This window comes from Oncorhynchus clarkii, chromosome 28 (genome assembly GCF_045791955.1).
Source record: "Oncorhynchus clarkii lewisi isolate Uvic-CL-2024 chromosome 28, UVic_Ocla_1.0, whole genome shotgun sequence".
Taxonomy (NCBI): Eukaryota; Metazoa; Chordata; class Actinopteri; order Salmoniformes; family Salmonidae; genus Oncorhynchus; species Oncorhynchus clarkii.
The window spans coordinates 35,441,712-35,466,880 of NC_092174.1; the positions used below are offsets into that span (position 1 = coordinate 35,441,712).

Sequence of the window (25,169 nt, forward strand, 5' to 3'; positions counted from 1 at the left end):
CTAGCGTTGCATTTAGCTTTAGCATTAGTGTTAGCATTAGCGTTAGCATTTAGCAGGCAACTATCACAAAAACAAGTAAAGCCTTCAAATAAAATAACTTACCTTTGAAGAACTTCTGATGTTTTCAATGAGGAGACTCTCAGTTAGATAGCAAAGCTCCGTTTTGTACATCACATTTGGCTACCAAAAAAAAAAAAAAAAAAAAAAAAAAAACGAAAATTCAGCCCTCAAAACGCGAACTTTTTTCCAAATTAACTCCATAATATCGACTGAAACATGGCAAACGTGGTTTAGAATCAATCCTCAAGGTGTTTTTCCACATATCTCTTCAATGATATATCCTTCGTGGAAGCCTGGTTTCTCCTTGCTCTCAAATGGAAAAATAATTGCACCTGGCTTTACGCTCCAATTTCGACGCAGGGACACCAGGCGGACACTTGGAAAATGTAGTCTCTTATGGTCAATCTTCCAATGATATGCCTACAAATACGTCACAATGCTGCTAACACTTTGGGGGAACGACAGAAAGTGTAGGCTCATTCCTTGCGCAATCACAGCCATATAAGGAGACAATGGAAAACAGAGCTTCAGAAATTCTGCTCATTTCCTGGTTGATGCATCATCTTGGTTTCGCCTGTAGAATGAGTTCTGGGGCACTTACAGACAATATCTTTGCAGATTCTGAAACTTCAGAGTGTTTTCTTTCAAAAACTGTCAAGAATATGCATAGTCGAGCATCTTTTCGTGACAAAATATCGCGCTTAAAACGGGAACGTTTTTTATCCAAAAATGAAATAGCGCCCCTAGAGATCAAAGAGGTTAATTCATTAATGTAGATGTTAAATAGTGTTGGACTTATTGGGCAGCCCTGTTTCACTCCCCGTCCCTGAGAGAAGAAGTCTGTTGGCTTGTTGTTAATTCATTAATGAAGATGTTAAATAGTGTTGGACTTATTGGGCAGCCCTGTTTCACTCCCCGTCCCTGAGAGAAGAAGTCTGTTTACTTGTTGTTAATTCATTAATGTAGATGTTAAATAGTGTTGGACTTATTGGGCAGCCCTGTTTCACTCCCCGTCCCTGAGAGAAGAAGTCTGTTGGCTTGTTGTTAATTCATTAATGTAGATGTTAAATAGTGTTGGACTTATTGGGCAGCCCTGTTTCACTCCCCGTCCCTGAGAGAAGAAGTCTGTTGGCTTGTTGTTAATTCATTAATGTAGATGTTAAATAGTGTTGGACTTATTGGGCAGCCCTGTTTCACTCCCCGTCCCTGAGAGAAGAAGTCTGTTTACTTGTTGCCAATTTTAACCGCACATTTGTTTTTAGTGTACATTGATTTAATAAAATCATATGTTTTCCCTCCAATACCACTTTCTATTAGTTTATAAAAAGACCTTCGTGCCAAATTGAATCAAATGCTTTCTTGAAATCTACAAAACACGGGTAGATTTTTCCTTTGTTTTGGTTTCCCTTGTTTATCAATTAGAGTGTGGAGGGTGTAAATGTGGTCTGTTGTACGATCATTTTTTAGACATTTTTTAGAAATCCAATCTGGCTTCTCTCTCTCTCTCTCTCTATCTCTATCTCAAATCAATTCAATTCAAGGGGCTTTAATGGCATGGGAAACGTGTTAACATTGCCAAAGCAAGTGAGGTAGATAATATACAAAAGTGTAATAAACAATAAAGTCTTTCTCTCTGTCCGTCTCTCTCTCTCTCTCTCTGTCCGTCTCTCTCTCTCTCTCTCTCTCTCTCTCTCTCTGTCCGTCTGTCTGTCTCTCTATCAGCGGCACCCAAGTTCACCAAGATCCCCGGGGACCAGATCGGGGTATCGGGGGGTGTTGCCTCGTTTGTGTGCCAGGCGTCAGGTGACCCCAAACCCATGGTCAACTGGAACAAGAAGGGCAAGAAGGTCAACTCCCAACGCATAGAGGTGAGTTAACACTATACTCCCAACGCATAGAGGTGAGTTAACACTATACTCCCAACGCATAGAGGTGAGTTAACACTATACTCCCAACGCATAGAGGTGAGTTAACACTATACTCCCAACACATAGAGGTGAGTTAACACTATACTCCCAGCGCATAGAGGTGAGTTAACACTATACTCCCAACGCATAGAGGTGAGTTAACACTATACTCCCAACGCATAGAGGTGAGTTAACACTATACTCCCAACGCATAGAGGTGAGTTAACACTATACTCCCAACGCATAGAGGTGAGTTAACACTATACTCCCAGCGCATAGAGGTGAGTTAACACTATACTCCCAACGCATAGAGGTGAGTTAACACTATACTCCCAACGCATAGAGGTGAGTTAACACTATACTCCCAACGCATAGAGGTGAGTTAACACTATACTCCCAACACATAGAGGTGAGTTAACACTATACTCCCAACGCATAGAGGTGAGTTAACACTATACTCCCAATGCATAGAGGTGAGTTAACACTATACTCCCAACACATAGAGGTGAGTTAACACTATACTCCCAACGCATAGAGGTGAGTTAACACAATACTCCCAACGCATAGAGGTGAGTTAACACTATACTCCCAACGCATAGAGGTGAGTTAACACTATACTCCCAACGCATAGAGTTGAGTTAACACTATACTCCCAGCGCATAGAGGTGAGTTAACACTATACTCCCAGCGCATAGAGGTGAGTTAACACTATACTCCCAACGCATAGAGGTGAGTTAACACTATACTCCCAACGCATAGAGGTGAGTTAACACTATACTCCCAACGCATAGAGGTGAGTTAACACTATACTCCCAACACATAGAGGTGAGTTAACACTATACTCCCAACACATAGAGGTGAGTTAACACTATACTCCCAACGCATAGAGGTGAGTTAACACTATACTCCCAACGCATAGAGGTGAGTTAACACTATACTCCCAACGCATAGAGGTGAGTTAACACTATACTCCCAGCTTATATAGGTGAGTTAACACTATACTCCCAACACAAAAAAAAGAAACACTGTACACCTGGTGACTGTGTCAGCGTGCACTGCACCCGGCCCACCACAGGAGTCGCTAGAGCGCGACAAGAACATCCTTGTCGGCCAAACCCTCCCCTAACCCGGACTATGCTGTGTCAATTGTGCGCTGCCCCATGGGTCTCCCAGTTGTGGCCGGCAGTGACAGAGACTGGACTCGAACCAGGATCTCTAGTGGCACAGCTATCGCTGTGATGCAGTGTCTTAGACCACTGCGCCACTCGGGAGGCCCTACTATTTATATTTTTGACAATTTTTACTTTTACTGCACTCCATACATTTTCCCTGACACCCAAAAGTACTCGTTACATTTTGAATGCTTAGCAGGATACGAAAATTGTCCAATTCAAGCACTTATCAAGAGAACAACCCTGCTCATCCCTACTGCCTCTCATCTGGCAGAATCATTAAACACAAATTCTTCATTTGTAAATTATGTCTGAGTGTTGGAGTGTGCCCCTGGCTATCCGTATATTTAAAAACAAGAAAACCGTGCCTTCTGGGTTGCTTAATATAAGGAATTTGAAATGAATTATACTTTTTCTTTTGATACTTACATATATTTTTTACCAAATAGTTTTAGACTTTTACTCAAGTAGTATTTTACTGGGTGACTCACTTTTACTTGAGTCATTTTCTTTTAAGGTATCTTTATTTTTACTCAAGTATGACAATTGGGTACTTTTTCCACCACTCATATTAGTTTCTTCTTTTTGTTGGGGGGGGGGTTCCCAATTCTCCTTCTTGGTCCTTCGTGGTCGTGCCTGGTTAATCACCTGGTTTCTGTCTCTTCCTGGTTCTATCTACTAGTTTCTCTTTCCTCTTGTTTTCCTCCTCATTCCAAATGGTTTCCTGACTGGTTCTCTACTGACTGTTTCCTGACTGGTTCTCTACTGGCTGTATCCTGCCTGACTGCTTCCTATCTCTTCCTCTCTCCTAGACAATAGAGTTTGATGATGGAGCGGGGGCCGTACTGAGGATCCAGCCTCTCAGGGCCCCCCGAGATGAGAATGTCTATGAGTGTGTGGCCCGCAACAGTGAGGGAGATGTGGCCACCACTGCCAAGCTCGCCATCATACGAGGTGAGTGTGTGTGTGTGTGTGACTGAGATCCTCTTCTTCTTCATCATCATCTTCATTAATACTGTCCATTTTAAGCACACACATCTTGCACACACACACACACACACACACAGCTGCCCATTGTCTCTCCCTTCGTTCCCTTCACTGCCAACACAAGACGTAACAAACACCATGCTTACACACCCTTCTATAACAGGAAAGAAGCAGCTGTTCTTTTAAGTCTGGGAGTTGGCGTGAGTTAGTGTTGTTTGGCTGTGTTGAGGGCCAGTTAACTGGTGTGCGTGTGATTTAGACTACGGCTTCTCTCTCATAATCACTTAATTCGTTCTCTTCCTAGACCAAGATGGTATGAGTCTAATGCAGCCTGTCCCCTCAGTGCTAAGCTAATCTAATGTACTCTCTATAGTGCTAAGCGCTAGGCTAGCTGTTGGCTGGAATTGGCTGTACGCCCAGGAGCTGTGGACCGGGCCTCTGCCCAACACAGGGGAGAGGGACAGAGAGAGGGAGAGGGAGAGATGGAGGGATGTTATATCGACTCATTTTTACATAGGAAAGCAGAGGATTAGGACCGCGCTAGGATTGGAACCCATTTCTTAAGGAGGGAGGAAGAGGTATGGAGGGATTGAGGGATTGAGAGAGGGATACACAGCAGGATGAGGGGAGGAGAGAGATGTGGGGTGGAGTGGGGGATAGGGGGTGGAGTGGGGGATAAGGGAGGGAGAGAGGGGTTGATTTGTCAGCCTTGGTGTTTCAGCAGAAGGCTGGTAGCCTGGGAAATATTATCTTGTCCATCTGTTAGGCCTGTCATCACACAAACACACTCAATCCCCACTCTGTGTCTGTGGGACATTACTACAAAAACTGTATAGCCCTTCACTGTGTGTGTGTGTGTGTGTGTGTGTGTGTGTGTGTGTGTGTGTGTGTGTGTGTGTGTGTGTGTGTGTGTGTGTGTGTGTGTGTGTGTGTGTGTGTGTGTGTGTGTGTGTGTGTGTGTGTGTGTGTGTGTGTGTGTGTGTGTGTGTGTGTGTGTGTGTGTGTGTGCGTATACATTCTGAATTTGAATTTTGGCCTCTTAATTAAGCCCCTTCTTTTGCCATGGCCTTAAGTGTTTCCCAGAGGTGTCGACAGACAGGTAACTGCTAACTCTAACCCTTTCCCAGAGGTGTAGACAGACAGGTAACTGCTAACTCTAACCCTTTCCCAGAGGTGTAGACAGACAGGTAACTGTTAACTCTAACCCTTTCCCAGAGGTGTAGACAGACAGGTAACTGCTAACTCTAACCCTTTCCCAGAGGTGTAGACAGACAGGTAACTGTTAACTCTAACCCTTTCCCAGAGGTGTAGACAGACAGGTAACTGCTAACTCTAACCCTTTCCCAGAGGTGTAGACAGACAGGCAACTGCTAACTCTAAAACTTTCCCAGAGGTGTAGACAGACAGGTAACTGCTAACTCTAACCCTTTCCCAGAGGTGTAGACAGACAGGTAACTGCTAACTCTAACCCTTTCCCAGAGGTGTAGACAGACAGGTAACTGCTAACTCTAACCCTTTCCCAGAGGTGTAGACAGACAGGTAACTGCTAACTCTAACCCTTTCCCAGAGGTGTAGACAGACAGGTAACTGCTAACTCTAACCCTTTCCCAGAGGTGTAGACAGACAGGTAACTGCTAACTCTAACCCTTTCCCAGAGGTGTAGACAGACATTTCTATACCTTACAATCTGTCTCCTAGACCTTGACTGCACCATAGACTAGTAGGTATAAATGTCAGAGGAGAGACTGAGGTTACAGAAAGGGTTTCACTCTGCCCTCCACCAAGATAGAGAGCATTCGTAAAGTATTCAGACCCCTTTACTTCTTCCACATTTTGTTACATTACAGCCTTATTCTAAAATTAATTTAAAAAAAATATCCCTCATCAATCTACACACAATCCCCCATAATGACAAAGTAAAAACTGTTTTTTAGAAATGTTTGCAAATGTATTAAAAATAAAAACTGAAATATCATGTTTACAGAAGTATACAGACCCTTTACTCAGTACTGTGTTGAAGCACCTCTGGCAGCGATTACAGCCTTGAGTCTTCTTGGGTACAAGCTTGGCACACCTGTATTTGGGAAGTTTCTCCTATTCTTCTCTGCAGATCCTCTCAAGCTCTGTCAGGTTGGATGGGGAGCATCGCTGCACAGTTATTTTCAGGTCTCTCCAGAGAGGTTCAATCGGGTTAAAGTCTGGGTTCTGGCTGGGCCACTCAATTACATTCAGAGACTTGTTCTGAAGCCACTCCTGTGTTGTCTTGGCTGTGTGCTTAGGGTTTTTGTCCTGTTGGAAGGTGAACCTTCGCCCCACTCTGAGGTCGTGAGTGCTCTGGAGCAGGTTTTCATCAAGGATCTCTCTGTACTTTTCTCCGTTAATCTTTACCTCGATCCTGACTAGTCTCCCAGTCCCTGTCGCTGAAAAACATCTCCACAGCAGGATGCTGCCACCACCATGCTTCACCGTAGGGATGGTGCCAGGTTTCTTCCAGACGTGACACTTGGCTTTCAGTCCAAAGAGTTAAATCTTGGTTTCATCAGACTAGAGAATCCTCTTTCTCATGGTCTGAGAGTCCTTTAGGTGCCTTTTGGCAAACTCCAAGTGTCTAGACCCTCTACCATAAAGACCTGGTTGGTGGAGTGATGCAGAGATGCTTGTCCTTCTGGAAGGTTCTCCCATCTCCACAGAGGAACTCTAGAGCTCTGTCAGAGTGACCATTGTGTTCTTCTCCCCCGATTGCCCAGTTTGGCCGGGGGGCCAGTTCTAGGAAGAGTCTTGGTGGTTCTAAACTTCTCCCATTTAAGAATGATGAAGGCCACTGTGTTCTTGGGGCCCTTCAATGCTGCAGAACATTTTTGGTACCCTTCCCCAGATCTGTGCCTCGACACAATCGGAGCTCTGCGGGCAATTCCTTTGACCTCATGGCTTGGTTTTTGCTCTGACATGCACAGTCAACTGTGTGCCTTTCTAAATCATGTCCATTCAATGGAATTTACCTCAGGTGGACTCCAATCAAGTTGCAGGAACATCTCAAGGATGGACAATGGAAACAGGAAGCACCTGTGCTCAATTTCGAGTCTCGTAGCAAAGGGTCTGAAAACTTAAATAAGATATTTCAGTTTTTTATTTGTAAAAAATTCTCAACCTGTGTTCGTATGGTGTATTGTGTGAAGACTAATGAGGGGAAAATAATAGAATAAGGCTGTAACGTAACAAAATGTGGAGAAAGGGAAGGGGTCTGAATACTTTGTGAATGCACATTAAGCCCATACACAAATCAAATTCACTTCAAATCAAATACAATTTTATATAACAGTGAAATGCTAATTTATGGATAATTTTCCAACAATGCAGACAATTTAATTAAATGTTTTAATAACCTGTAAAAATCACATCCATAGCATAACTCCTATTCTTTCTCTAAAGGTTTATAAGATCATATAACACCTTGTATTGCTTGGCCAGTCCTGGCTCTCTCTCCCCGTAGACAGTGGGTGGGGTATGGGTTACATTGGCCAGTCCTGACTCTCTCCCCATAGACAGTGGGTGGGGTATGGGTTACATTGGCCAGTCCTGACTCTCTCTCCCCATAGACGGTGGGTGGGGTATGGGTTACATTGGCCAGTCCTGACTCTCTCTCCCCATAGACAGTGGGTGGGGTATGGGTTACATTGGCCAGTCCTGACTCTCTCTCCCCATAGACGGTGGGTGGGGTATGGGTTACATTGGCCAGTCCTGACTCTCTCTCCCCATAGACAGTGGGTGGGGTATGGGTTACATTGGCCAGTCCTGACTCTCTCTCCCCATAGACAGTGGGTGGGGTATGGGTTACATTGGCCAGTCCTGACTCTCTCTCCCCATAGACAGTGGGTGGGGTATGGTTTACATTGGCCAGTCCTGACTCTCTCTCCCCATAGACAGTGGGTGGGGTATGGGTTTCATTGGCCAGTCCTGACTCTCTCTCCCCATAGACAGTGGGTGGGGTATGGGTTACATTGGCCAGTCCTGACTCTCTCTCCCCATAGACAGTGGGTGGGGTATGGGTTTCATTGGCCAGTCCTGACTCTCTCTCCCCATAGACAGTGGGTGGGGTATGGGTTACATTGGCCAGTCCTGACTCTCTCTCCCCATAGACAGTGGGTGGGGTATGGGTTACATTGGCCAGTCTTGACTCTCTCTCCCCATAGACGGTGGGTGGGGTATGGGTTACATTGGCCAGTCCTGACTCTCTCTCCCCATAGACGGTGGGTGGGGTATGGGTTACATTGGCCAGTCCTGACTCTCTCTCCCCATAGACAGTGGGTGGGGTATGGGTTACATTGGCCAGTCCTGACTCTCTCTCCCCATAGACAGTGGATGGGGTATGGGTTACATTGGCCAGTCCTGACTCTCTCTCCCCATAGACAGTGGGTGGGGTATGGGTTACATTGGCCAGTCCTGACTCTCTCTCCCCATAGACGGTGGGTGGGGTATGGGTTACATTGGCCAGTCCTGACTCTCTCTCCCCATAGACGGTGGGTGGGGTATGGGTTACATTGGCCAGTCCTGACTCTCTCTCCCCATAGACAGTGGGTGGGGTATGGGTTACATTGGCCAGTCCTGACTCTCTCTCCCCATAGACGGTGGGTGGGGTATGGGTTACATTGGCCAGTCCTGACTCTCTCTCCCCCTAGACAGTGGGTGGGGTATGGGTTACATTGGCCAGTCCTGACTCTCTCTCCCCATAGACAGTGGGTGGGGTATGGGTTACATTGGCCAGTCCTGACTCTCTCTCCCCATAGACAGTGGGTGGGGTATGGGTTACATTGGCCAGTCCTGACTCTCTCTCCCAATAGACAGTGGGTGGGGTATGGGTTACATTGGCCAGTCCTGACTCTCTCTCCCCATAGACAGTGGGTGGGGTATGGGTTACATTGGCCAGTCCTGACTCTCTCTCCCCATAGACAGTGGGTGGGGTATGGGTTACATTGGCCAGTCCTGACTCTCTCTCCCCATAGACAGTGGGTGGGGTATGGGTTACATTGGCCAGTCCTGACTCTCTCACCCCATAGACGGTGGGTGGGGTATGGGTTACATTGGCCAGTCCTGACTCTCTCTCCCCATAGACAGTGGGTGGGGTATGGGTTACATTGGCCAGTCCTGACTCTCTCTCCCCATAGACGGTGGGTGGGGTATGGGTTACATTGGCCAGTCCTGACTCTCTCTCCCCATAGACAGTGGGTGGGGTATGGGTTACATTGGCCAGTCCTGACTCTCTCTCCCCATAGACAGTGGGTGGGGTATGGGTTACATTGGCCAGTCCTGACTCTCTCTCCCCATAGACAGTGGGTGGGGTATGGGTTACATTGGCCAGTCCTGACTCTCTCTCCCCATAGACAGTGGGTGGGGTATGGGTTACATTGGCCAGTCCTGACTCTCTCTCCCCATAGACAGTGGGTGGGGTATGGGTTTCATTGGCCAGTCCTGACTCTCTCTCCCCATAGACAGTGGGTGGGGTATGGGTTACATTGGCCAGTCCTGACTCTCTCTCCCCATAGACAGTGGATGGGGTATGGGTTACATTGGCCAGTCCTGACTCTCTCTCCCCATAGACAGTGGGTGGGGTATGGGTTACATTGGCCAGTCCTGACTCTCTCTCCCCATAGACGGTGGGTGGGGTATGGGTTACATTGGCCAGTCCTGACTCTCTCTCCCCATAGATGGTGGGTGGGGTATGGGTTACATTGGCCAGTCCTGACTCTCTCTCCCCATAGACGGTGGGTGGGGTATGGGTTACATTGGCCAGTCCTGACTCTCTCTCCCCATAGACAGTGGGTGGGGTATGGGTTACATTGGCCAGTCCTGACTCTCTCTCCCCATAGACGGTGGGTGGGGTATGGGTTACATTGGCCAGTCTTGACTCTCTCTCCCCCTAGACAGTGGGTGGGGTATGGGTTACATTGGCCAGTCCTGACTCTCTCTCCCCATAGACAGTGGGTGGGGTATGGGTTACATTGGCCAGTCCTGACTCTCTCTCCCCATAGACGGTGGGTGGGGTATGGGTTACATTGGCCAGTCCTGACTCTCTCTCCCCATAGACAGTGGGTGGGGTATGGGTTACATTGGCCAGTCCTGACTCTCTCTCCCCATAGACAGTGGGTGGGGTATGGGTTACATTGGCCAGTCCTGACTCTCTCTCCCCATAGACAGTGGGTGGGGTATGGGTTACATTGGCCAGTCCTGACTCTCTCTCCCCATAGACAGTGGGTGGGGTATGGGTTACATTGGCCAGTCCTGACTCTCTCTCCCCATAGACAGTGGGTGGGGTATGGGTTACATTGGCCAGTCCTGACTCTCTCTCCCCATAGACAGTGGGTGGGGTATGGGTTACATTGGCCAGTCCTGACTCTCTCTCCCCATAGACAGTGGGTGGGGTATGGGTTACATTGGCCAGTCCTGACTCTCTCTCCCCATAGACAGTGGGTGGGGTATGGGTTTCATTGGCCAGTCCTGACTCTCTCTCCCCATAGACAGTGGGTGGGGTATGGGTTACATTGGCCAGTCCTGACTCTCTCTCCCCATAGACGGTGGGTGGGTTATGGGTTACATTGGCCAGTCCTGACTCTCTCTCCCCATAGACAGTGGGTGGGGTATGGGTTACATTGGCCAGTCCTGACTCTCTCTCCCCCTAGACAGTGGGTGGGGTATGTGTTACATTGGCCAGTCCTGACTCTCTCTCCCCATAGACAGTGGGTGGGGTATGGGTTTCATTGGCCAGTCCTGACTCTCTCTCCCCATAGACGGTAGGTGGGGTATGGGTTACATTGGCCAGTCCTGACTCTCTCTCCCCATAGACAGTGGGTGGGGTATGGGTTACATTGGCCAGTCCTGACTCTCTCTCCCCATAGACAGTGGGTGGGGTATGGGTTACATTGGCCAGTCCTGACTCTCTCTCCCCCTAGACAGTGGGTGGGGTATGGGTTACATTGGCCAGTCCTGACTCTCTCTCCCCATAGACAGTGGGTGGGGTATGGGTTACATTGGCCAGTCCTGACTCTCTCTCCCCATAGACAGTGGGTGGGGTATGGGTTACATTGGCCAGTCCTGACTCTCTCTCCCCATAGACGGTGGGTGGGGTATGGGTTACATTGGCCAGTCCTGACTCTCTCTCCCCATAGACAGTGGGTGGGGTATGGGTTACATTGGCCAGTCCTGACTCTCTCTCCCCATAGACAGTGGGTGGGGTATGGGTTACATTGGCCAGTCCTGACTCTCTCTCCCCATAGACGGTGGGTGGGGTATGGGTTACATTGGCCAGTCCTGACTCTCTCTCCCCATAGACAGTGGGTGGGGTATGGGTTACATTGGCCAGTCCTGACTCTCTCTCCCCATAGACAGTGGGTGGGGTATGGGTTACATTGGCCAGTCCTGACTCTCTCTCCCCATAGACGGTGGGTGGGGTATGGGTTACATTGGCCAGTCCTGACTCTCTCTCCCCATAGACAGTGGGTGGGGTATGGGTTACATTGGCCAGTCCTGACTCTCTCTCCCCATAGACAGTGGGTGGGGTATGGGTTTCATTGGCCAGTCCTGACTCTCTCTCCCCATAGACAGTGGGTGGGGTATGGGTTACATTGGCCAGTCCTGACTCTCTCTCCCCCTAGACAGTGGGTGGGGTATGGGTTTCATTGGCCAGTTCTGACTCTCTCTCCCCATAGACGGTGGGTGGGGTATGGGTTACATTGGCCAGTCCTGACTCTCTCTCCCCATAGACAGTGGGTGGGGTATGGGTTACATTGGCCAGTCCTGACTCTCTCTCCCCATAGACAGTGGGTGGGGTATGGGTTACATTGGCCAGTCCTGACTCTCTCTCCCCCTAGACAGTGGGTGGGGTATGGGTTACATTGGCCAGTCCTGACTCTCTCTCCCCATAGACGGTGGGTGGGGTATGGGTTACATTGGCCAGTCCTGACTCTCTCTCCCCATAGACAGTGGGTGGGGTATGGGTTACATTGGCCAGTCCTGACTCTCTCTCCCCATAGACGGTGGGTGGGGTATGGGTTACATTGGCCAGTCCTGACTCTCTCTCCCCATAGACGGTGGGTGGGGTATGGGTTACATTGGCCAGTCCTGACTCTCTCTCCCCATAGACAGTGGGTGGGGTATGGGTTACATTGGCCAGTCCTGACTCTCTCTCCCCATAGACAGTGGGTGGGGTATGGGTTTCATTGGCCAGTCCTGACTCTCTCTCCCCATAGACAGTGGGTGGGGTATGGGTTACATTGGCCAGTCCTGACTCTCTCTCCCCCTAGACAGTGGGTGGGGTATGGGTTTCATTGGCCAGTCCTGACTCTCTCTCCCCATAGACGGTGGGTGGGGTATGGGTTACATTGGCCAGTCCTGACTCTCTCTCCCCATAGACAGTGGGTGGGGTATGGGTTACATTGGCCAGTCCTGACTCTCTCTCCCCCTAGACAGTGGGTGGGGTATGGGTTACATTGGCCAGTCCTGACTCTCTCTCCCCATAGACAGTGGGTGGGGTATGGGTTACATTGGCCAGTCCTGACTCTCTCTCCCCCTAGACAGTGGGTGGGGTATGGGTTACATTGGCCAGTCCTGACTCTCTCTCCCCATAGACGGTGGGTGGGGTATGGGTTACATTGGCCAGTCCTGACTCTCTCTCCCCATAGACAGTGGGTGGGGTATGGGTTACATTGGCCAGTCCTGACTCTCTCTCCCCCTAGACAGTGGGTGGGGTATGGGTTACATTGGCCAGTCCTGACTCTCTCTCCCCATAGACAGTGGGTGGGGTATGGGTTACATTGGCCAGTCCTGACTCTCTCTCCCCCTAGACAGTGGGTGGGGTATGGGTTACATTGGCCAGTCCTGACTCTCTCTCCCCATAGACGGTGGGTGGGGTATGGGTTACATTGGCCAGTCCTGACTCTCTCTCCCCATAGACAGTGGGTGGGGTATGGGTTACATTGGCCAGTCCTGACTCTCTCTCCCCCTAGACAGTGGGTGGGGTATGGGTTACATTGGCCAGTCCTGACTCTCTCTCCCCATAGACGGTGGGTGGGGTATGGGTTACATTGGCCAGTCCTGACTCTCTCTCCCCATAGACGGTGGGTGGGGTATGGGTTACATTGGCCAGTCCTGACTCTCTCTCCCCCTAGACAGTGGGTGGGGTATGGGTTTCATTGGCCAGTCCTGACTCTCTCTCCCCCTAGACAGTGGGTGGGGTATGGGTTACATTGGCCAGTCCTGACTCTCTCTCCCCATAGACAGTGGGTGGGGTATGGGTTACATTGGCCAGTCCTGACTCTCTCTCCCCATAGACAGTGGGTGGGGTATGGGTTACATTGGCCAGTCCTGACTCTCTCTCCCCATAGACGGTGGGTGGGGTATGGGTTACATTGGCCAGTCCTGACTCTCTCTCCCCATAGACAGTGGGTGGGGTATGGGTTTCATTGGCCAGTCCTGACTCTCTCTCCCCATGGACAGTGGGTGGGGTATGGGTTACATTGGCCAGTCCTGACTCTCTCTCCCCATAGACAGTGGGTGGGGTATGGGTTACATTGGCCAGTCCTGCCTCTCTCTCCCCATAGACAGTGGGTGGGGTATGGGTTACATTGGCCAGTCCTGACTCTCTCTCCCCCTAGACAGTGGGTGGGGTATGGGTTTCATTGGCCAGTCCTGACTCTCTCTCCCCATAGACAGTGGGTGGGGTATGGGTTACATTGGCCAGTCCTGACTCTCTCTCCCCATAGACAGTGGGTGGGGTATGGGTTACATTGGCCAGTCCTGACTCTCTCTCCCCATAGACAGTGGGTGGGGTATGGGTTACATTGGCCAGTCCTGACTCTCTCTCCCCATAGACAGTGGGTGGGGTATGGGTTACATTGGCCAGTCCTGACTCTCTCTCCCCATAGACGGTGGGTGGGGTATGGGTTACATTGGCCAGTCCTGACTCTCTCTCCCCATAGACGGTGGGTGGGGTATGGGTTACATTGGCCAGTCCTGACTCTCTCTCCCCATAGACGGTGGGTGGGGTATGGGTTACATTGGCCAGTCCTGACTCTCTCTCCCCCTAGACAGTGGGTGGGGTATGGGTTTCATTGGCCAGTCCTGACTCTCTCTCCCCCTAGACAGTGGGTGGGGTATGGGTTACATTGGCCAGTCCTGACTCTCTCTCCCCATAGACAGTGGGTGGGGTATGGGTTACATTGGCCAGTCCTGACTCTCTCTCCCCATAGACAGTGGGTGGGGTATGGGTTACATTGGCCAGTCCTGACTCTCTCTCCCCATAGACGGTGGGTGGGGTATGGGTTACATTGGCCAGTCCTGACTCTCTCTCCCCATAGACAGTGGGTGGGGTATGGGTTTCATTGGCCAGTCCTGACTCTCTCTCCCCATGGACAGTGGGTGGGGTATGGGTTACATTGGCCAGTCCTGACTCTCTCTCCCCATAGACAGTGGGTGGGGTATGGGTTACATTGGCCAGTCCTGCCTCTCTCTCCCCATAGACAGTGGGTGGGGTATGGGTTACATTGGCCAGTCCTGACTCTCTCTCCCCCTAGACAGTGGGTGGGGTATGGGTTTCATTGGCCAGTCCTGACTCTCTCTCCCCATAGACAGTGGGTGGGGTATGGGTTACATTGGCCAGTCCTGACTCTCTCTCCCCATAGACAGTGGGTGGGGTATGGGTTACATTGGCCAGTCCTGACTCTCTCTCCCCATAGACAGTGGGTGGGGTATGGGTTACATTGGCCAGTCCTGACTCTCTCTCCCCATAGACAGTGGGTGGGGTATGGGTTACATTGGCCAGTCCTGACTCTCTCTCCCCATAGACGGTGGGTGGGGTATGGGTTACATTGGCCAGTCCTGACTCTCTCTCCCCATAGACGGTGGGTGGGGTATGGGTTACATTGGCCAGTCCTGACTCTCTCTCCCCATAGACGGTGGGTGGGGTATGGGTTACATTGGCCAGAGAAAGAGACACACCACACTGTGGGTTTGTAGACAGATAGATGTATGAGATTAAAGACTGAGAGCATAATTTCCATAAAGAGAACATTATCATTTAAAGTGTTTCCCCAAAGCTCTTTAGTCTCTTTTAAGTTGACACTATGAGGTAGAGAATTACTGCCCCAGATGACACCGAAGTGGAGAAGGATCATACTCAATCAGGGTTTCCCCTAGGTTTGTTTTCAGGCACATTTTCTATTGAACTAACCATTTTTTGTGTGCGTGTGCTAATGTGAATTTTTGTCTGTGTGTTTGTGTTGTGCATTTGTTTGTCCAAGTGTGTGTTTGCGCCATGATTTAATGTTTGCTTGCCTTTTTTGTGGTTGGTTCTGCTATAAGCAGGCATGCTTCCCTGTGCAAACACAATCAGGCCAGGATTAAGGCTGCTAGCCTCCAGTCAGAACCCTAGAGGAAAACATTGGCCGCTTCCCGCCAAGTCCCTAGTATGAAAAACTGCTGTCACACAGGCGGGCACACACACACGCGCACAAACACACTCTTTCAAGTCTTTGCAAAGCGTTCTGTTAGGTTCTGAATAAACAGAGTAAAAACTCACAGACAACTAGAAAAAGCTCAAACCAAGTTTATTCAACCACTGGGTCATACAGCTGCAAAGACAACATAGAGTCACACAAACACATCTTTACACCTCCCAGCTAGGCCGAGTCATCCCCTTGATGCATAGCATAGACTCTCTTTCTCTGTTGTTAGGCAGACACAGTAGGTTCCTCTTACTTAGGCCTGGGCAACTCCAGTCCTCGGGGGTCTGATTGGGGTCACACTTTTTCCCCAGCCCCAGCTAACACACCTGACTCCAATAACCAACTGATCATGATCTTCAGTTTAAAATCCAATTAGTTTGAATCAGCTGTTTGCTAGGGATGGAGAAGGTGTGACACCAATCAGACCCGCCGAGGACTGGAGTTGCCCAGGCCTTGTGGCTTACTGGTATTGTCATGGCCATGCCTAAGTGGTATTGTCATGGCCATGCCTAAGTGGTATTGTCATGGCCATGCCTAAGTGGTATTGTCATGGCCATGCCTAAGTGGTATTGTCATGGCCATGCCTAAGTGGTATTGTCATGGCCATGCCTAAGTGGTATTGTCATGGCCATGCCTAAGTGGTATTGTCATGGCCATGCCTAAGTGGTATTGTCATGGCCATGCCTAAGTGGTATTGTCATGGCCATGCCTAAGTGGTATTGTCATGGCCATGCCTAAGTGGTATTGTCATGGCCATGCCTAAGTGGTATTGTCATGGCCATGCCTAAGTGGTATTGTCATGGCCATGCCTAAGTGGTATTGTCATGGCCATGCCTAAGTGGTATTGTCATGGCCATGCCTAAGTGGTATTGTCATGGCCATGCCTAAGTGGTATTGTCATGGCCATGCCTAAGTGGTATTGTCATGGCCATGCCTAAGTGGTATTGTCATGGCCATGCCTAAGTGGTATTGTCATGGCCATGCCTAAGTGGTATTGTCATGGCCATGCCTAAGTGGTATTGTCATGGCCATGCCTAAGTGGTATTGTCATGGCCATGCCTAAGTGGTATTGTCATGGCCATGCCTAAGTGGTATTGTCATGGCCATGCCTAAGTGGTATTGTCATGGCCATGCCTAAGTGGTATTGTCATGGCCATGCCTAAGTGGTATTGTCATGGCCATGCCTAAGTGGTATTGTCATGGCCATGCCTAAGTGGTATTGTCATGGCCATGCCTAAGTGGTATTGTCATGGCCATGCCTAAGTGGTATTGTCATGGCCATGCCTAAGTGGTATTGTCATGGCCATGCCTAAGTGGTATTGTCATGGCCATGCCTAAGTGGTATTGTCATGGCCATGCCTAAGTGGTATTGTCATGGCCATGCCTAAGTGGTATTGTCATGGCCATGCCTAAGTGGTATTGTCATGGCCATGCCTAAGTGGTATTGTCATGGCCATGCCTAAGTGGTATTGTCATGGCCATGCCTAAGTGGTATTGTCATGGCCATGCCTAAGTGGTATTGTCATGGCCATGCCTAAGTGGTATTGTCATGGCCATGCCTAAGTGGTATTGTCATGGCCATGCCTAAGTGGTATTGTCATGGCCATGCCTAAGTGGTATTGTCATGGCCATGCCTAAGTGGTATTGTCATGGCCATGCCTAAGTGGTATTGTCATGGCCATGCCTAAGTGGTATTGTCATGGCCATGCCTAAGTGGTATTGTCATGGCCATGCCTAAGTGGTATTGTCATGGCCATGCCTAAGTGGTATTGTCATGGCCATGCCTAAGTGGTATTGTCATGGCCATGCCTAAGTGGTATTGTCATGGCCATGCCTAAGTGGTATTGTCATGGCCATGCCTAAGTGGTATTGTCATGGCCATGCCTAAGTGGTATTGTCATGGCCATGCCTAAGTGGTATTGTCATGGCCATGCCTAAGTGGTATTGTCATGGCCATGCCTAAGTGGTATTGTCATGGCCATGCCTAAGTGGTATTGTCATGGCCATGCCTAAGTGGTATTGTCATGGCCATGCCTAAGTGGTATTGTCATGGCCATGCCTAAGTGGTATTGTCATGGCCATGCCTAAGTGGTATTGTCATGGCCATGCCTAAGTGGTATTGTCATGGCCATGCCTAAGTGGTATTGTCATGGCCATGCCTAAGTGGTATTGTCATGGCCATGCCTAAGTGGTATTGTCATGGCCATGCCTAAGTGGTATTGTCATGGCCATGCCTAAGTGGTATTGTCATGGCCATGCCTAAGTGGTATTGTCATGGCCATGCCTAAGTGGTATTGTCATGGCCATGCCTAAGTGGTATTGTCATGGCCATGCCTAAGTGGTATTGTCATGGCCATGCCTAAGTGGTATTGTCATGGCCATGCCTAAGTGGTATTGTCATGGCCATGCCTAAGTGGTATTGTCATGGCCATGCCTAAGTGGTATTGTCATGGCCATGCCTAAGTGGTATTGTCATGGCCATGCCTAAGTGGTATTGTCATGGCCATGCCTAAGTGGTATTGTCATGGCCATGCCTAAGTGGTATTGTCATGGCCATGCCTAAGTGGTATTGTCATGGCCATGCCTAAGTGGTATTGTCATGGCCATGCCTAAGTGGTATTGTCATGGCCATGCCTAAGTGGTATTGTCATGGCCATGCCTAAGTGGTATTGTCATGGCCATGCCTAAGTGGTATTGTCATGGCCATGCCTAAGTGGTATTGTCATGGCCATGCCTAAGTGGTATTGTCATGGCCATGCCTAAGTGGTATTGTCATGGCCATGCCTAAGTGGTATTGTCATGGCCATGCCTAAGTGGTATTGTCATGGCCATGCCTAAGTGGTATTGTCATGGCCATGCCTAAGTGGTATTGTCATGCCCATTTTAAACATTTATTGGAGGATTTGTATTTTTGTATTGCTTGTAACTGTTTTGGGTAATGCAAGTTCTTGTGCTGTTAGGGGAATAACCTGTTAGGGGAATAACCTGTTTTATTGGAATAACCTGTTAGGGGAATAACCTGTTAGGGGAGTAACCTGTTAGGGGAGTAACCTGTTAGGGGAGTAACCTGTTAGGGGAATAACCTGTTTTATTGGAATAACCTGTTAGGGGAGTAACCTGTTAGGGGAGTAACCTGTTAGGGGAGTAACCTGTTAGGGGAGTAACCTGTTAGGGGAATAACCTGTTAGGGGAGTAACCTGTTAGGGGAATAACCTGTTTTATTGGAATAACCTGTTAGGGGAGTAACCTGTTAGGGGAGTAACCTGTTAGGGGAGTAACCTGTTAGGGGAGTAACCTGTTAGGGGAATAACCTGTTAGGGGAATAACCTGTTAGGGGAATAACCTGTTAGGGGAATAACCTGTTAGGGGAATAACCTGTTTTATTGGAATAACCTGTTAGGGGAGTAACCTGTTAGGGGAGTAACCTGTTAGGGGAGTAACCTGTTAGGGGAGTAACCTGTTAGGGGAGTAACCTGTTAGGGGAATAACCTGTTAGGGGAATAACCTGTGTGTAAATGTAACAATCTGCTGCTGTATTTTCTTGTGTTATCTGTGATCGTTTTGTTGGTCTAGTGTAATTTCTTAATCATTGTACCTAACCTGTATGTGTAAACATGTATACGCAGGGCCCAGCTGTAAAAGAGACCTTGGCCTCAGTCGTTGTTCCTTGTTGAAATAAAGGTGTAATAATAATAAAGTCAAGGACCCTCATGGGTGTGGAAATATGTGTGTGTGAGAGAGAGAGGACCCTAACCACATGGTCTTCGGGGTGGGCATCTGTGGCCCCCCTCAAAGCAGTGTCTTCTCTCTTCATCTGTTGATCGTATTTCTAGTTGATTTCCACATCCCTCCTGGTCCTGCTTCCTCAGCAACTGGTCCTCATCAAGAACTGAAACTAAACTGTTCCCTTTTCATCCTTCCTTAGAAATATACATTTTCAACAATAACATTGTTGTAGCTGTCCTCCGGCTACACCATGGTGCTGTCCTACAGAGTGCTGTTCTGTTGAGGCTACTGTAGACCTTCATTGCAAAACAGTGTGTTTTTTAATCAATTATTTGGTGACGTGAATATATTTAGCATTGTTTTATCTAAAAAGGATAACTTTTTAAATGTTTTACCATTTTTATGAAGTTCACTGAGGAGGATGGTCCTTCCCTTCCTCCTCTGAGGAGCCTCCACTGTTAACAGTACTGAAGCGTCTGCCAATTTACTACTCCAGAATAAAGGAGACCTAATGTCTTATACCAGTGTCATGCTTCAAATATCAGTGTTGTTGACAAAACACAATACCAAACTTACTCACAGTTGTTCTCCTATTTCCACATAATCTATCACGGTTCCCCGTCCCAATAGAGTACGAACCAACTTGTGGCCTTATTGCTTAATACACACATCATTTTCAAACAACGTTTTAATGTCTTTTTGCTTTTCCAACCATGGGTGAGGCTCTCCTTCTATCACCATCCACATTCCTACTCACTGACAATCTTTAAGCACAGATATCCTGGGATATCTCCTATTCTCCACAGTATGCACTTCCTTCCTTTGTCCTTCTACATGGTCTACTTCTCTACAACCTACCATACTAGTAGTACACAAGGATGACAATTTATCCGTACACACACACACACTCTACGGCCTCACGGCCACCGCGGCTGGGCTTTCACCCCCCCCTTTACAGGTCTAGCAGGGAACCAACCCCACTCTGGATTTATCCCCTAGGACGTACCCTCCGCAGGGACCAGCCTGCTTGGGCTTACCTTCCGAGACTTACCCTATACTTATATGAAGCCAGCAGGAAACTGTTGATCGTATTTCTAGTTGATTTCCACATCCCTCCTGGTCATGCTTCCTCAGCAACGGGTCCTTATCAAGAACGGAAACTAAACTGTTCCCTTTTGCCTCCTTTAGGAACATTCATTTTCAACAGTAACATATTTCAACAGAATATGAGCTTTCTGCACATCCCCTTTTCTCACTCAGTAACTTACCACACACCTAGTTCCTCTTGACCCTTCCTTGAACCCTAATATATACATTCCCTATACATGTAAAGTAATCAATATGTTTTTGGTATGGTAACATGAATAAGTATATTTTAACAGTTCTAAAGTGTCCAATTATTTTTCATTCTACCAGGTACTGGGTGAAAGCTAACTAGCGCTAGCAGCAGTGTGTGTGTGCCTGATAAATGATGCATTAGTTGATATAAAACACCATCAAGGTGCTATCGGATCATGACGGTGGCATGGTGATAGGTAGTTTAGGGTGATAGGTAGGTTAGGGTGATAGGTAGTTTAGGGTGATAGGTAGGTTAGGGTGATAGGTAGGTTAGGGTGATAGGTAGGTTAGGATATCTCTGTTTTAGGCAGGGGACTCACCTAGGAGCTTGTCTCATTATCTGCAGAGATCCATATAGTTAGATAGAGAATTAATGTGTGTATCTGTGGCGTTATGGCGTTTGTGACCGCATGAGCATTGTCATTGAGGATATCTCCATTTTAAATACGTTTTTTTTAATCAATTTATTGTGGCCACTAGTGCTGTACATCAACTCCCCCACATGTGCAGTGCCTTCAGAAACCATTTTTTCACTTTTTGTTATGTTACAGCCTGAATTGAAAATGTTTTTAATTGAGATTTTGAGTCACTGGTCTACACATAATACCTCATAATGTTAAAGTGGAATTAAAGTGCAAGCCTAAATAAGTTCAGGAGTAAACATTTGCTTAACAAGTCACATAAGTTGCATGGAGTGTTTAGTGTTTAACGTGATTTTTGAATTACACCCCATCTCTGTACCCCACACATACAATTCTCTGTAAGGTCCCTCAGTCAAGCAGTGAGTTTCAAACACGGATGCAACTACAAAGACCAGGGAGGTTTTTCAATGTTTACTCCTGAACTTATTTTAGGCTTAAAATAACAAAGTGTTTGAATACTTATTGTCTCAAGACATTTCAGCTTTTCATTTTATAATTCATTTGTAAATGTTCCGTAAAATATAATTCCACTTTGACATTATGGGGTATTTTGTGTAGCTCAGTGACAAAAAAAATCTAAATTAAATCCCTTTTAAATTCAGGCTTTAACACAACAAAATGTGGAAAAAGTCAAGGGGTGTGAATACTTTCTGAAGGCTCTGTATCAGTAATGATAGAACACATCAGATAGGAATACACAATGTCTACTGGAGCTGTATGTTTTACATTAAACACGCACAGTATACTGTACATTTAATCTCAGACATGTATAATGGACAGAGCTCATAAACCTCTAATGAGAGCATGCAGATAGGAATACATGACAGCTCTCTCTCTCTCTGTGTTCTACTGCAAGGGTCTGGTCTCATTAACCCCCAGTTAAACCATGCAGCACCAGCAGGATAGACCCTGAGGTGATGAAAAGCCATTGTGAGCCCCTCTCTCTCTCAATTCAATTCAAGGGGCTTTGTTGTCATGGGAGAAACATGTTGACATTGACAAAGCAAGTGAAGTAGATAATATACAAAAGTGAAAGAAACAATAAAAATGAACAGTAAACATTACAATCACAGAAGTTTCAAAAGAATAAAGACATTACAAATGTCATTATGTATATATACAGTGTTGTAATGATGTAAAAATGGTTAAAGTACAAAAGGGAAAATAAATAAGCATAAATATGGGTTGTATTTACAATGTTTTTTGTTCTTCACTGGTTGACCTTTTCTTGTGGCAACAGTTCACAAATCTTGCTGCTGTGATGGCACACTGTGGTATTTCACCCAGTAGATATGGGAGTTTATCAAAATCGGGTTTGTTTTCGAATTCTTTGTGGATCTGTGTAATCTGAGGGAAATATGTCTCTCTAATATGGTCATACATTTGGCAGGAGGTTAGGAAGTGCAGCTCAGTTTCCACCTCATTTTGTGGGCAGTGAGCACATAGCCTGTCTTCTCTAGAGAGCCAGGTCTGCCTACGGCAGCCTCTTTCAATAGCAAGGCTATGCTCACAGAGTCTGTACATAGTCAAAGCTTTCCTTAAGTTTGGGTCAGTCACAGTGGTCAGGTATTCTGCCACTGTGTACTCTCTGTTTAGGGCCAAATAGCATTCTATTTTGCTCTGTTTTTTGGTTCATTCTTTCCAATGTGTCAAGTAATTATCTTTTTGTTTTCTCATGATTTGGTTGGGTCTAATTGTGTTGATGTCTTGGGGCTCTGTGGGGTGTGTTTGTGTTTGTGAACAGAGCCCCAGGACCATTTTGCTTAGGGGACTCTTCCATTTCCTCTTTCTCTATTTTCTTCTCTCTCTCTCTCTTTTCCACACTCTCGCTTCCTCTTTTCCTCTCTCTCTCTTTTCTCTCGCTCTCTTTTCCTATCTCTATCTCTATTTTCTTCTCTCTCTCTCTCTTTTCCACTCTCTCGCTTCCTCTTTTCCTCTCTCTCTCTTTTCTCTCGCTCTCTTTTCCTATCTCTATTTTCCTCTCTCTTTCCCTCTCTCTCTTTTCCTCTCACTCTTTTTCTCTCTCTTTTTTCCTCTCTCTCTCTCTCTTGGTCTCTCTCTCCTTTTCCCTTTCAATTAAACTCAATTCAATTTGCTTTATTGGCTTGACTAAACAATTTACTTTGGAAATTAAGTGATTAATTTACAGTATTAACATAATACAAATAATAATAATCAAGACTGTCAACGGGACAATCGGTAACAGCAATAATGTTCTACTCATTAACCCCCAGCACCAGCAGGATAGACCCCGAGGTGATGAAAGCCATTGTGACTCTCTCTCTCTCTGTGTGTTCTACTGCAAGGGTCTGGTCTCATTAACCCCCAGTTAAACCATGCAGCACCAGCAGGACAGACCCTGAGGTGATGAAAGCCATTGTGAGTCTCTCTCTCTGTGTGTTCTACTGCAAGGGTCTGGTCTCATTAACCCCCAGTTAAACCATGCAGCACCAGCAGGATAGACCCCGAGGTGATGAAAAGCCATTGTGAGTCTCTCTCTCTGTGTGTTCTACTGCAAGGGTCTGGTCTCATTAACCCCCAGTTAAACCATGCAGCACCAGCAGGATAGACCCTGAGGTGATGAAAAGCCATTGTGAGTCTCTCTCTCTGTGTGTTCTACTGCAAGGGTCTGGTCTCATTAACCCCCAGTTAAACCATGCAGCAGCCAGCAGGATAGACCCTGAAGTGACGAAAAGCCATTGTGAGCCTATCTCCATCTTTTCCTCAATCTCTCTCTGTTTTCCTCTTTCTCTCTCTCTCTCTCTCTCTTTTCCTCTCTCTCTCTTTTCCTCTCTATCTCTTTTCCTCTCTCTCTTTTCCCCTCTCTCTAATTCCCCTCTCTCTCTCTTTCCCCTCTCTCTCTCTTTTCCTCTCTCTCTTTTCCTCTCTCTCTCTTTTCCCTTCTCTCTCTCTCTCTTCCTCTCTCTCTCTTTTCCCCTCTCTCTCTCTCTTTTCCCCTCTCTCTCTCTTTTCCTCGCTCTCTCTCTTTTCCTCTCTCTCTCTTTTCCTCTCTCTCTCTTTTCCTCTCTCTTTCTCGCTCTCTCTTTTCCTCCCTCTCTCTCTTCCTCTCGCTCTCTCTCTCTCTTTTCCTCTCTCTCTTTTCCTCTCTCTCTTTTCCTCTCTCTCTTTCCTCTCTCTCTCTTTCCTCTCTCTCTCTTTTCTTCGCGCTCTCTCTCTTTTTCTCTCTGTCTCTCTTTCTCTCCCTCTCTCCCTCTCACTTGACGTAACAATGTACTTTAGTTTAATTGATTCGTTTACAATATTAGCGTAATTAAAATAATAATCAAGATTGTCAATGGGACAATCGGTAACGGCAATAATCAAGGGTAAAAATAACCATACAATGGACAATAACAATGGCATAGAGGACGTGTGCAGATTGGTTGGTCTGTCAGACACTGTCCCTCATGTTATGGCAGGCAGCAATGTAGTGCGTTGCCAACACACAGCTCTCTGCCTCCTCCCCCAACAGGACGGGTAGCCTATCCTCATCAGAGAGGTCTTCAATGTAGTGTGCTGCCAACCCACAGCTCTCTGCGTCCTCCCCCAACAGGACGGGTAGTCTACTCTCATCAGAGAGGTCTTCAATGTAGTGTGCTGCCAACCCACAGCTCTCTGCGTCTTCCCCAACAGGACGGGTAGTCTACTCTCATCAGAGAGGTCTTCAATGTAGTGTGCTGCCAACCCACAGCTCTCTGCGTCCTCCCCCAACAGGACGGGTAGCCTACTCTCATCAGAGAGGTCTTCAATGTAGTGTGCTGCCAACCCACAGCTCTGCCTCCTCCACAACAGGACGGGTAGCCTACTCTCATCAGAGAGGTCTTCAATGTAGTGTGCTACCAACCCACAGCTCTCTGTGTCCTCCCCCAACAGGACGGGTAGTCTACTCTCATCAGAGAGGTCTTCAATGTAGTGCGCTGCCAACCCACAGCTCTCTGCATCCTCCCCCAACAGGACGGGTAGTCTACTCTCATCAGAGAGGTCTTCAATGTAGTGCGCTGCCAACCCACAGCTCTCTGCGTCCTCCCCCAACAGGACGGGTAGTCTACTCTAATCAGAGAGGTC

The 25,169-nt window shown here is 47.6% G+C and overlaps 1 protein-coding gene across 1 annotated transcript in view; it reads left to right on the forward strand.

Annotated features, from left to right (window-relative positions):
- Positions 1-25,169, forward strand: part of LOC139386494 (receptor-type tyrosine-protein phosphatase S-like) — a 129,014-nt gene that overhangs the window by 33,279 nt on the left and 70,566 nt on the right. Inside the window, exons 4-5 of the mRNA XM_071132062.1 lie at positions 1,783-1,928; positions 3,952-4,093. Of these exons, the coding sequence (XP_070988163.1) occupies positions 1,783-1,928; positions 3,952-4,093 (288 nt within the window). The remainder of the gene's footprint in view (positions 1-1,782; positions 1,929-3,951; positions 4,094-25,169) is intronic.